Source organism: Coregonus clupeaformis, chromosome 1 (assembly GCF_020615455.1).
Source record: "Coregonus clupeaformis isolate EN_2021a chromosome 1, ASM2061545v1, whole genome shotgun sequence".
Lineage (NCBI taxonomy): Eukaryota > Metazoa > Chordata > Actinopteri > Salmoniformes > Salmonidae > Coregonus > Coregonus clupeaformis.
Window position 1 is genome coordinate 64829567 of NC_059192.1, and position 12528 is coordinate 64842094.

The 12528-nt window shown below is 42.3% G+C and overlaps 1 protein-coding gene across 1 annotated transcript; it reads left to right on the forward strand.

Annotated features, from left to right (window-relative positions):
• Positions 1-10065: 10065 nt before the first annotated feature.
• LOC121583551 (BCL2/adenovirus E1B 19 kDa protein-interacting protein 3-like) lies at positions 10066-11130 on the forward strand. Its single transcript, XM_041899676.2, has 2 exons — positions 10066-10811; positions 10860-11130. The coding sequence occupies exons 1-2, from the start codon at positions 10222-10224 to the stop codon at positions 10906-10908; spliced, it is 639 nt and encodes a 212-aa protein (XP_041755610.1). The 5' UTR covers positions 10066-10221; the 3' UTR covers positions 10909-11130.
• The last annotated feature ends 1398 nt before the right edge of the window (positions 11131-12528 follow it).

Genomic DNA, 12528 nt, shown 5'->3' on the forward strand with positions numbered 1-12528 from the left:
CCAAGAAGACTCAAGGCTGTAATCGCTGCCAAAGGTGCTTCAACAAAGTACTGAGTAAAGGATCTGAATACTTATGTAAATGTGATATTTCCGTTTTTTATTTTTAATACATTTGCTAAAATGTAAAAAAAAAACTGTTTTTGCTTTGTCATTATGGGGTATTGTGTGTAGATAAAATTTAAAAAAAGGATTGAATCCATTTTAGAATAAGGCTGTAATGTAACAAAATGTGGAAAAAGTCAAGGGGTCTGAATACTTTCCAAATGCACTGTACATAAACAGTGACATCAGAAAGCACTTTCTAGATTCACACCTTTTATCAAATACCCAACAACCAAAAGAGATGGACCTTTCTGCACAGAACACACACACACACACGCACACACGCACACACACACATAAACAATGACACATTCAAGAATACTGTTCATTGACTACAGCTCAGCTTTCAACACCATAGTGCCCTCCAAGCTCATCACTAAGCTCGAGGTCCTGGGTCTGAACCCCGCCCTGTGCAACTGGGTCCTGGACTTCCTGATGGGCCGACCCCAGATGGTGAAGGTAGGCAACAACACCTACGCTATGCTGACCCTCAACACAGGGGCCCCACAAGGGTGTGTGCTCAGCCCCCTCCTGTACTCCTTGTTCACTCACGACTGCGTGGCCAAGCACGCCTCCAACTCAATCATCAAGTTTGCAGGACATCTACAGCACTCGGTGTCACAGGAAGGCCAAGAAGATCATCAAGGACCTCAGCCACCTGAGCCACGGCCTACTAACCCCCCTACCATCTAGAAGGCGGAGACCGTACAGGTGCATCAAATCTGGGACCAAAAGACTGAGAAACAGCTTCTATCTCCAGGCCATCAGACTATTAAACAGTCACCACCACTAGCAGGACTCCGCCCAGTACCCTGCCCTGAACTTAGTCACTGTCATTAGCCGGCTACCACCCGGTACTCTATCCTGCACCTTAAGCCGGATGTACACAACCCGATTTTTGCCACGATTTAGCTGTCCCAGACAAGTTTTTGAGATCAAAGACAAAATCCCCATGTCATTGCCTACTCTGGGCTCGCGGCCTTCACCGATGATGTGAGCGGGTCAAAGACTCAATCTGAGGGCTACCGATCTCGTCTTTGAGCAGTCCCAGACGTCCCTATATTTTCCAACACGTTTGATTTTATCAGCACAAAATCTGCCATGCTCTTGTAGTGTGAGATGTGCAACGACAAGTTTTGAGAACGGTGATCAGCAATAGCCAATGAGAGCTCGCCAGAGAAGAAGCCAGTGAGATGATGATGTTGTTTGACATCACCCAGAATGTGTAGACTCAGGAGCGATGACTACTACTAATATTCGTTTGTACTTCCCTGTAACCAAAGCCAAAGTGTCAGATCCTTACAGCTCTGAATTTTACAAGCAATGTTATTCAATTCAAAATGTTGGCTAGATATTTCAACTCTGTATGGCAAGATTGAATGTCTGACTGAATGTTTATGAGGGTGCTTTGAGCCACAGCTCGTTAAATCTAATCACATCCCTGTTTTAGCAAGACAGCGTGGTATCAAGAATCGTCACGACCAAGTGAAGAATCGTGTAATGTGTGCCCACCGTCTGTGCCACATCGTTTAGCGCACCACTACGTTGGCAACACACAACAAACTACAGGAACGACGGTTGTTTAAAGTGAGAGGCTCAGCGATGTTAGGGTTTTGAAAGTCATGGAGTGTCCACCCGGCTTTAGAGACTGCTGCCCTATGTACATAGTCATTGAACACTGGTCACTTTAATAATGTTTATATACTGTTTTACCCACCTCATATGTATATAGTATATTCTTGTCAAGGCTCATCCTATATAACTACTGCTGTACACACCTTTTCTATTCATATACTGTCCATACTGTCTATACACACCATCATATACATTTAAATTCTGGACTCTGACATTGCTCGTTCTGATATTTCTTAATTCCTTTATTTTTTATTTATTGGATTTGTGTGTATTGTTTTGTATTGTTAGATATTACTGCACTGTTGGAGCTAGAAACATAAGTATTTTTGCTGCATTGCGATAACATATATATGTGTACCTGACCAATAAAATGTGATTTGATTTGATTCTGACATTACACGTCACCTGCTAGAACCACACATCACACATCAGCATCCCTCTCACTAGGCTGTAGAAGAGCTGTGCTTCTTTCTTTGAGGTTACAGCGTCAGTCACTCCTCTTCACAATAGTCAAGCAGACGTCATACAGCATATACACAGGGCATGCCTCACTTCTCCTTTGACTTTTACAGGAGCGCAGTTAAAGGGGAAGTACTGTTCACACGACCATGGCTCTTTTACAGAACTACTAAAACACTTCTCTGGACAGTATTGTCTTGATTTTTCTTACAGCAAACTAAGTAAAATTGCAGTCTGACATTCAGAATATCATAAATAATCCAATGATCTATGTTTTTTTTTTTAAATAGACCTCGTTTTATATAAACATGTGATGATGGAGATCATTTGACATGAACAATAAATCTGCTAAATGTTGAGCAAATGTTTTGAATTGGGTTATCTTAGTATTGATTCTGTCAGTCAAATACACCAATGGTTAAGTTGTGTATTTCCTCTCCAAGTTGAAAAAACTGCCCCACCTTTGATACTTTAGTATCATTTCCATCAGCCTCGGGGCGACCTCTACTGGCTGAAATGGAATAATGCAATGGAACCACATCTTTGATGGAACTGATATCCTCAAGGCAACACATTTTTTTAAAAAGTCAATCACTTTGGTGCAATTTTCACAAGTACGTTGTACATGATCAAAATGGCTCACATTTCAAAACTCTAAGCACATTTTCAATTGACTGAGTACAACAAACACATTCACAAAATCACTTGTTCACTGACCAAATCACTCTTTCAATTTGGATACATAATCAATCTAGGCATCTGCTTTTCAAAATGCAATATTCACTTTACTTTTGATATGATTTTCTTGTCATTTGTTAACAACACATTTAACTATCACTTAATCAAACTGCTCAAAATGGATAAGCTTCTGAACCAAAATGATGTAGTGCCTAGTTAACATATATAGTTTGATAACTGCTGAACACTGTAACATTCTATATTTTTACATTATAAATATATCAATTGACATCAATTTATGTTAGACGTTTTCAAACCAAATGTCACTGATACACTGTAAGCTGGTTAATGTTGTCAAGCAGAGAGACAGCTGATACTGTATTAGCTGCCAAGTCACATAGAAAAGGTGATCTTGAACAATGTTGATCAATGGCATACACACACCGTGCCACTCCAATGCTACACCAATATGTTTTTACAGTAACCTACTGCTTTACAATACCCCCACAAAACCCCTATTTCTGATGATTTGTTCTATGTATGTATTGTATAAGCATAATGAAACTGTAAGACTGACATACAACATGCTCACAATCTGCCATTGGATACAAAAAATATGGTTGTAAAAACAAATTCTGCGTGTCAAGTTATAGCTAAATACTGTCTGGAAATATAGATAAAGATATTTACCATCTACTATTCCTTCTATTCTGCATTTCAAAAATGACAGTTTGAAAAATGGATCTTGTATATTTTGCTATTAGATTAAATGTTAATTAAAATGGCTAAATGGTGAGCCTATCATTATCTGATGTATTAGTGACTAAACTATGTTTTCATGGTATTTCACAGAAAACTTTGACTTTTCATGAATGACTCAGGGGTGAAAGATGTGTTCAACTCCAATGAATGCACAATCAAAGGTTCTGAACATAAGACAGGGGGCCATTACAAGTGTTCTCAGTTTAGAGTTTTGTACTTAAGAGTTTTTCAAATATACCACTTTACATCTGAAAAATGCACCAAAGCGATTGAACAAAACAGTAATTGACACCAAAATGCTACAGCCAAAATACAATATCAGTGCTTTATTAAAGAATCCCTCTATGGCTTTGAGTATTGAGATGGATCAACTGAAGTTCAGGATCCCTGGTGTCTGATGCGCGCCGTTTGGTGCAAAGCAGACCCGGTGGCGAGCGCGAGACTGAGGAGACCATGTCTATCCTTTTGAGTTTTGATATTGAGTATTTGCCTGATAAAGTCATGCTAGGGGATGTTAGTTATCCCGTGAGAGGTATTTAATGAAGCTGCCAGTTGAGGACCTGTGAGGCGCCTGTTTCTCAAACTAGACACTCTAATGTATTTGTCCTCTTGCTCAGTTGTGCACCGGGGCCTCCCACTCCTCTTTCTATTCTGGTTAGAGCCAGTTTGCGCTGTTCTGTGAAGGGAGTAGTACACAGCATTGTACGAGATCTTCCGTTTCTTGGCAATTTCTCGCATGGAATAGCCTTCATTTCTCAGAGCAAGAACAGACTGACGAGTTTCAGAAGAAAGTTCTTTGTTTCTGGCCATTTTGAGCCTGTAATCGAACCCACAATTGCTGATGCTCCAGATACTCAACTAGTCTCAAGAAGGCCAGTTTTATTGCTTCTTTAATCAGCACAACCGTTTTCAGCTGTGCTAACATAATTGCAAAATGATTTTCTAATGATCAATTAGCCTTTTAAAATGATAAACTTGGATTAGCAAACACAACGTGCCATTGGAACACAGGACTGATGGTTGCTGATAATGGGCCTCTGTACGCCTATGTAGATATTCCATTAAAAATCAGCCGTTTCCAGCAACAATAGCCATTTACAACATTAACAATGTCTACACTGTATTTCTGATCAATTTGATGTTATTTTAATGGACAGAAAAATTGCTTTTCTTTCGAAAACAAGGACATTTCTAAGTGACCCCAAACTTTTGAACGGTAGTGTACATGTAGGTAGAGTTAAGGTGACTATGCATAGAGAATAAACAGAGAGTAGCAGCAGCATAAAAGAGGGGGGGACAATGCAAATAGTCCGGGTAGCCTTTTGATGAGCTGTTCAGGAGTCTTATGGTTTGGGGGTAGAAGCTGTTAAGAAGCCTTTTGGTCATAGACTTGGCGCACCGATGCCGCTTGCCGTGTGGTAGCAGAGAGAAGAGTCTATGACTTGGGTGGCTGGAGTCTTTGACAATTTGTAGGGCCTTCCTCTGACACCGCCTGGTATAGAGGTCCTGGATGGCAGGAAGCTTGGCCCCAGTGATGTACTGGGCCGTACGCACTACCCTCTGTAGTGCCTTGCGGTCGGAGGCCGAGCAGTTGCCATACCAGGCAGTGATGAAACCAGTCAGGATGCTCTCGATGGTGCAGCTGTATAACTTTTTGAGGATCTGAGGACCCATGCCAAATCTTTTCAGTCTCCTGAGGGGGAATAAGCTTTGTCGTGCCCTCTTCACGACTGTCTTGGTCTGTTTGGTGTGAACTTGAAGCACTCAACCTGCTCCACTACAGCCCCGTCGATGAGAATGGGGGCGTGCTCGGTCCTCTTTTTCCTATAGTCCACAATCATCTCCTTTGTCTTAATCACGTTGAGGGAGAGGTTGTTATCCTGGCACCACCCGGCCAGGTCTCTGACCTCCTCCCTATAGGCTGTCTCATCGTTGTCGGTGATCAGGCCTACCACTGTTGTGTTGTCAGCAAACGTAATGATGGTGTTGGAGTCGTGCCTGGCTATGCAGTCATGGGTGAACAGGGAGTACAGGAGGGGACTGAGCACCACCCCTGAGGGGCCCCCATGTTGAGGATCAGCATGGCAGATGTGTTGTTACCTACCCTTACCACCTGGGGGCGGCCCGTCAGGGAGTCCAGGATCCAGTTGCAGAGGGAGGTGTTTAGTCCCAGGGTCCTTAGCTTAGTGATGAGCTTTGAGGGCACTATGGTGTTGAACGCTGAGCTGTAGTCAATTAATAGCATTCTCACGTAGGTGTTCCTTGTGAGAAAGGGCAGTGTGGAGTGCAATAGAGATTACATCATCTGTGGATCTATTGGGGTGGTATGCAAATTGGAGTAGGTCTAGGGTTTCTGGGATAATGGTGTTGATGTGAGCCATGACCAGCCTTTCAAAGCACTTCATGGCTACAGACGTGAGTGCTACGGGTCGGTAGTCATTTAGGCAGGTTACCTTAGTGTTCTTGGGCACAGGTCTGCTTGAAACATGTTGGTATTACAGACTAAGTCAGGGACAGGTTGAAAATGTCAGTGAAGACACTTGCCAGTTTGTCAGCGCATTCTCGAGGTACACATCCTGATAATCCGTCTGGCCCTGCGGCCTTGTGAATGTTGACCTGTTTAAAGGTCTTACTCACATCGGCTACGGAGAGCGTTTTCACACAGTCGTCTGGAACAGCTGATGCTCTCATGCATGCTTCAGTGTTGCTTGCCTCGAAGCGAGCATAGAAGTAATTTAGCTCATCTGATAGGCTTGTGTCACTGGGCAGCTCGCAGCTGTGTTTCCCTTTGTAGTCTGTAATAGTTTGCAAGCACTGCTACATCCGACGAACGTCGGAGCCGGTGTAGTATGATTCAATCTTAGTCCTGTATTGACGCTTTGCCTGTTTGATGGTTCGTCGCGGGGCATAGCGGGATTTCTTATAAGCGTCCGGGTTAGAGTCCCGCTCCTTGAAAGTGGCAGCTCTACCCTTTAGCTCAGATGTTGCCTGTAATCCATGGTTTCTGGTTGGGGTATGTACACGGTCACTGTGGGGACGACGTCATCGATGCACTTATTGATGAAGCCAGTGACTGATGTCGTGTACTCCTCAATGCCATTGGAAGAATCCCGGAACATATTCCAGTCTGTGCTAGCAAAACAGTCCGGCAGCTTAGCATCTGCGTCATCTGACCACTTCTTTATTGACCGAGTCACTGGTACTTCCTGCTTTAGTTTTTTTATTGTAAGAAGGAATCAGAGGATAGAGTTTGCCAAATGGAGGGCGATGGAGAACTTTGTACGCGTGTCTGTGTGTGGAGTAAAGGTGGTCTAGAGTTTTTTTCCACTCTGGTTGCACGTTTAACATGCTGGTAGAAATGAGGTAAAAAGGATTTCAGTTTGCCTGGATGATAATGGAAATATTCTATTGTATAATGACTCCATTCAAAAACGTGATATTGTTTTCTCCAATAGACAGTATATTACAGTGGTTAAGGCAATTCCACAAGCAATTATTATTTTATTCAAAGGAATGTTGACTTTATTCTGCTGCAGACCACATATGTTTTCATTAGTTATAGATGGATATCATTTCTTAGATAAAAAAATGTAATAACAAATTCTTAAGAACAACTGTTACAGCAGTGTTTCCCTTCACCTTTGAAAATGAAATAGATGTTATAAGACTTCACTAGAAGTTCTATAGTCAGAATAAGAACTAGATACTTTTATTTTCCTTTACCACCTAAAGCTAAAGAAGTTAAATATCAAAACAATGAATGACATTTACCCATGTAGTGATTTCTTAAGACAGAGATTCAACTTTGACTTTAACCATTGTGTGTTTTGTAACTCAGATATTGAAACAGCAGAACATCCTTTTTTCCCATGTCAACCTACTAAAGCCTTTTGGGATGCATTTCAGTACTGGATCACATATAATGATCTATTCCTACCCACTTTAACGTTGAATAATATCAGGTTTGCTTTTCTAATGGAGGACAGGAAAGTGTGTATAATAACTTGATCATCATGGCAAAATATTTAATTCACAAATATCCTTTTTTTTTTAACTACCTCATTGTCTTCTGAAATGAGGTAAAGTTATATAAACAATCTTTGAAATTCGTTCAATCCAAACAAGCCCTTAATCTTTATAACAATCTCTGTAATATCATTCCTGAATAGACCACCCTGTGTATGATTATTATTTTATGATTATTTTATTTATTTTTGTTTGTACAAGTTTGCTCAGTCTGTTTATTGAAATAAATGTTATTTCTACATGTGAATTATGCCTGTTTGAATTTTTTAAATGTCTGGGAAAACAATACACTTCTCTGGACAGTGTTAGTATTGTCTAGATTTTTTGCATTGTTAACAGCAAAGGAGAAGAGCAGTCTGACATTCAGATTATCATAAATAATACAATTTTCTAAAAAATAGACCTTGTTTTATATAATTGTTTTTACGATTGAGATCATTTGACATGAACAATAAATGTGGTAAATGTTATCTTAGTATTGGTTCTGTCAGTCAAATACACCAACGGTAAATTTTTCTGAGTTGTGTATTTTCGCTCCCACTTCTCTCAGTTGAAAAAACTGTCCCACCTCACCTTTCATACTTTAGTATAGTTTCCATCAGCCTCAGGACGACTTCTACTGGAGAGAGCGCTGAACTTTTCGGACAGGTTAGCGAGGAACAAGATAAGAAAATTGAGAGATAGGCAGCGATGCCAGAGTCCCCTGGTGCAAACCAGCAATACGGTAGAAGTAACTTTAGACAAAGATTTGGTTGGAGAGCCTCGTAAATGGCATCCCTTGAGAAAGCAAGAACAAGATGTATGTCAGGAGAAGTGCAGTATTATCATAAGGAGACGTATACTTGGAATACGGAGGAGGAATGGAGGGAAAAAAGAGAGGCAGAGGAGGTCTAAGAGAGAGGGAGGAAGATTGTGAGCTTGAGTCGGTTAAAAATGGTGGAAAAAAGGGAGAAGGTTTGTTAAAGAAGAACGGTAGAAAATGTAAGCAGAGTGAGCTGAAGACAGGAGTATAAATGGAAGTGAATGAGGGTGAAGTATTGGAGGTGGTAGGTGTGGTGAAGTACTTGGAGCCCGAGGCTTGCACCGAAGGTCAGGATAAAGATGAGTATGTGACAGTAGGAGTGACGTTTTTGGGAAAAAGTGGACCCTTGCCTTTTGCCATTTGTGGTTTCAGGGTGGGTGAAAAAATAGTTGGGTATAGTGGAATCGGTGAGGGTAACCAGAAGTGGTCTAGTGATAATTGTTTGTGTTTCTGCTGGTCAGAGGGAGAAGGCGCTCTGAGTTAAACAAATGGGGGCAAGAAATGTGAATTGTTTCGCTCTCAAGAAAAGGGTGCCATTGAAAGGAGTGATTACTGGGGTAGCAGTAAATGTAAAAGTTGACCAACTGAAGGGGAAGATTCCCGGTGTTTGTGATGCTCGTCGTTTGGTGCGACGCAAACAGGGTGGCGAGAGTGGGGAAACAGAAGAGTCATTGTCTGTTCTTTTGAGTTTTGAAGTTGAGTCTTTGCCCAATAAAGTGAAGTTAGGATATATAAGTTATCCTGTACGAGCTTATTGTCACGGTTTCTGCCGAGGCTGCTTCTCCTCCTTGTTCGGGCAGGCTTCGGCGGTCGTCGTCTCCGGAGTACTAGCTGCCACCGTTCTATGTTTTGATGTTCGTTTGGTTTGGTCTGTTTGTACACCTGTTCTTTGTTAGTGTTGATTATGTGCCCTATAAGTTCTCTTAGGTTTTGTCATGTGTTGTGTGTAATTGTTACGTGTCAGCTATGCGTCAGTTTGTTCTCTCTCGTTCTGTTTGAGTTGAGAGAGTGTCCGCACTGTGTGCGCAGTTTGAGTTACTCACTGTTCCCTGTGTGCGTAATTGTTTCGCTTGCCCTCCGGCTGGGATTTTGCCGTGAGTCTTTTGTATTATTTTGATCCTCACTAAAGACTGTTGAAGAGCCTCTGTTGTCCTGCGCTTGATTTCTGCACCACATCTACGCTCAGCCCTTGACACTTATGTGCCGAATACATTACGGTGTTACAGGTGTCAAACTTATGGCATTTGGCAGCAGTGTGTTAGAGGGAGTTTCCAAGGTGTGAGAAGTGTGCAGAAGGGCATGAGACAAAGGAATGTGTAGCATTGGGGAAAGTAGTGGTATGTGCTAATTGTAGGGGTGCCCATGGGGCTGGGGATCAGAAATGTCCCGTGCGAGAGAGGCAGGTTGAGGTTTCCAGGGTAAGAGTAGTGCAGAAGTTGTCATATGCTGAGGCAGGGAAGAAGTGTAGAGGAAGATGGGTCAAGAGGGAAGAGTGGTGAGAGTAGTAGATCTGTACCAGTGCAGAGGGATAGGCCAACAAGTGATGTATGTTTCAGTAAGATTTTATTTTTAGCATTTATAGCAATGGTTATTAATTGTACTGCAGGGATGGAACGTAAGTCTAAGAAAATTGAGGTTGTGGTGGCAGCTGCAGAGAGGTATTTGGGTGTGCGAAACCTGACATCAGAAGAGTTGCTGCTGCTCAGCAAAACAATAACGAGGAGCCTGGCCTCAACGGGTCATGGGTGGAGCTGGAGATGAATGGAAACAACGGCAACCAGGCCCTGCTGCCAAACTCCACCACACCGTCTCCTGCCCCTGGGAACGGGAATGAGGGGCAGAGTCAGGCCCCTCAGGCCCTGGAGGTGGTGCCAGAGGAGGTGGAGGAGAGTCTGACAGGGGTGCTGGAGCGTGTGCCCTCATCCTCCTCTATCCACAATGGAGACATGGAGAAGATCCTGCTGGACGCCCAGCACGAGCCCAGCCAGAGCAGCTCCTCCTGCGACAGTCCTCACCGACCTCCCAGTCCGGATCAGGATGACGGCCAAATCACCTTTGATGTGGAGATGTCCAGTCGGAGAGGGAGTCAGTCGGAGGAGGAAGGCCCAGAGAAAGACCGAGAAGATGATATCCTGATGAACAAGGGTGCAGACTGGGTTGCAGATTGGTCCAGTCGGCCCGAAAATGTTCCACCCAAGGTGTTCCACTTCCGGCACCCCAGACGCTCAGTATCCCTCAGCATGAGAAATAGTGGAGCCATGAAGAAAGGGGGTGTCTTCTCTGCTGACTTCCTCAAAGTCTTCATCCCTTCCTTACTCCTATCTCACATCCTTGCCCTCGGCATCGGGTGAGTGACTGTACCATCTTACACAACTAGCAAATCAAATGGATATAGGGTCTGCATTGGGAAGAGACTCACCACGTCTTCCACCAGCTCTTTCTAAACCCAGTGCCTGGAAGTTGCATCAAAATGATCCTATTGACTACTTGTTACAATGTCTTCATGTGCTATAATGCCCTCTTTTCCTCTGCATCCATTGTATGCCTCGCTATCTCCTTTCAACTGTTTTTTTCCCCTTTAGTTATTTGTACCACTTTATCTTGACACTGACTCACCCCAGTAGCGTGCTTTTGGAGGGTTCATAATTCATAAATGATTGGGAACCTTTTACCTGTTGACACAGATTGGCTTCAAACAGTAATGAATCTGAGTGTTGTACTTCCGAAATAAATTATTCTTAAAAAGCTGTTGATAACCTGTACTGCACAAACACTGAGGTGGCTGGTATTGGAGTGGCACAGGGCCTGAGGGTTTGGCATCTCTTAGATTTCTATATAGATGCCTTAGCTTAGACTGAGAGATTGTGCTTTGAGAAATGAAGAGTTTCTCTACTGTTCTCTACTCCAAGTCAGTTAATTTCATGGTGACTTGTACCTGAACCAAAATAAGCTACATATCTGCAGTACATCTTTCAATTGGCATTGAGAGCTGCAGTGACTGTGAATGAAGTGGTACTGTTGTTCAGATTTTTTTATTTTTTATTACATGGAGTTTGGAATAATTTTCAGCCCAGACTTAGAAAATATCAATTCAGGAGAAGTTTGCTTGTATTCCAGCCTACTCTAGTTATACCTACATTTTGTCATATTTAGTAGCCCCAAATAATTTTCTCTAAAGGAGGTGGTCTCTTGGTGAAAGGGTGTGAATAGTGATGCTAGTAGCTACTGCAGGTTTCCGTTGATTAACAGGAAAACATCCCAGCAGATAGTTATGCCCAGCAGATAGTTATGTGGTCCTCTGTAGCTCAGCTGGTAGAGCACGGCGCTTGTAACGCCAAGGTAGTGGGTTTGATCCCTGGGACCACCCATACACAAAAATGTATGCATGCATGACTGTAAGTCGCTTTGGATAAAAGCGTCTGCTAAATGGCATATTATTATATTATATTATGCCGATGCAGAAAGAGTAGTAAATCTAAATGCTCTGTAGGACAGGGTGAAGTACTATAGTAGTAAGGGGAAAGGGAAAGTTTGAATGAAGACATCATTTTTGATGTACAGTAGTTGATACAAATATACACAACATGCCTGCTGTTCAGCAACTCAAATGGGTCTGCCACACATTCTTACTTTTGTTTATCATATCTTATTTATTTTCTCCATGCTGATTCTATAAACCTTTGAATTTAAGTTTTCCAATGTTAACATGCCCTCAGTAGATACAGAGTGTATAGGTCCAGCCACCATACTGAGTAGGATGCATTGGTGGAATTATGTTATAACTGGCCACAAATAATTCAGTTTAGTTTGCTTTTGGTACACAAAATGACTACTGCATAGTGCCAATTATAGATTTATTTTAATCTCAGTGCTTTCATTCATCCCACGGGGGGCCAGTATGAAAAATAAAAATAATGTATGCACTCACTAACTGTATGTCGCTCTGGATAAGAGCGTCTGCTAAATGACTAACATGTTAAATGTAGAGTTACAGGGTGTGTTAAGTGGCGATGTCCCATTCCTTCAGGTTGAGGGCACGAGGTAGGAATAAATAGATTTAGGGT

Excerpts from the sequence above, each read along its gene's own strand:
- LOC121583551 (XM_041899676.2), top strand. The coding sequence starts at position 10,222 with ATGAATGGAAACAACGGCAACCAGGCCCTGCTGCCAAACTCCACCACA. Across the intron at positions 10,812-10,859 it reads ATCCTTGCCCTCGGCATCGG|GGTCTGCATTGGGAAGAGAC; the intron begins GTGAGTGACTGT and ends AAATGGATATAG.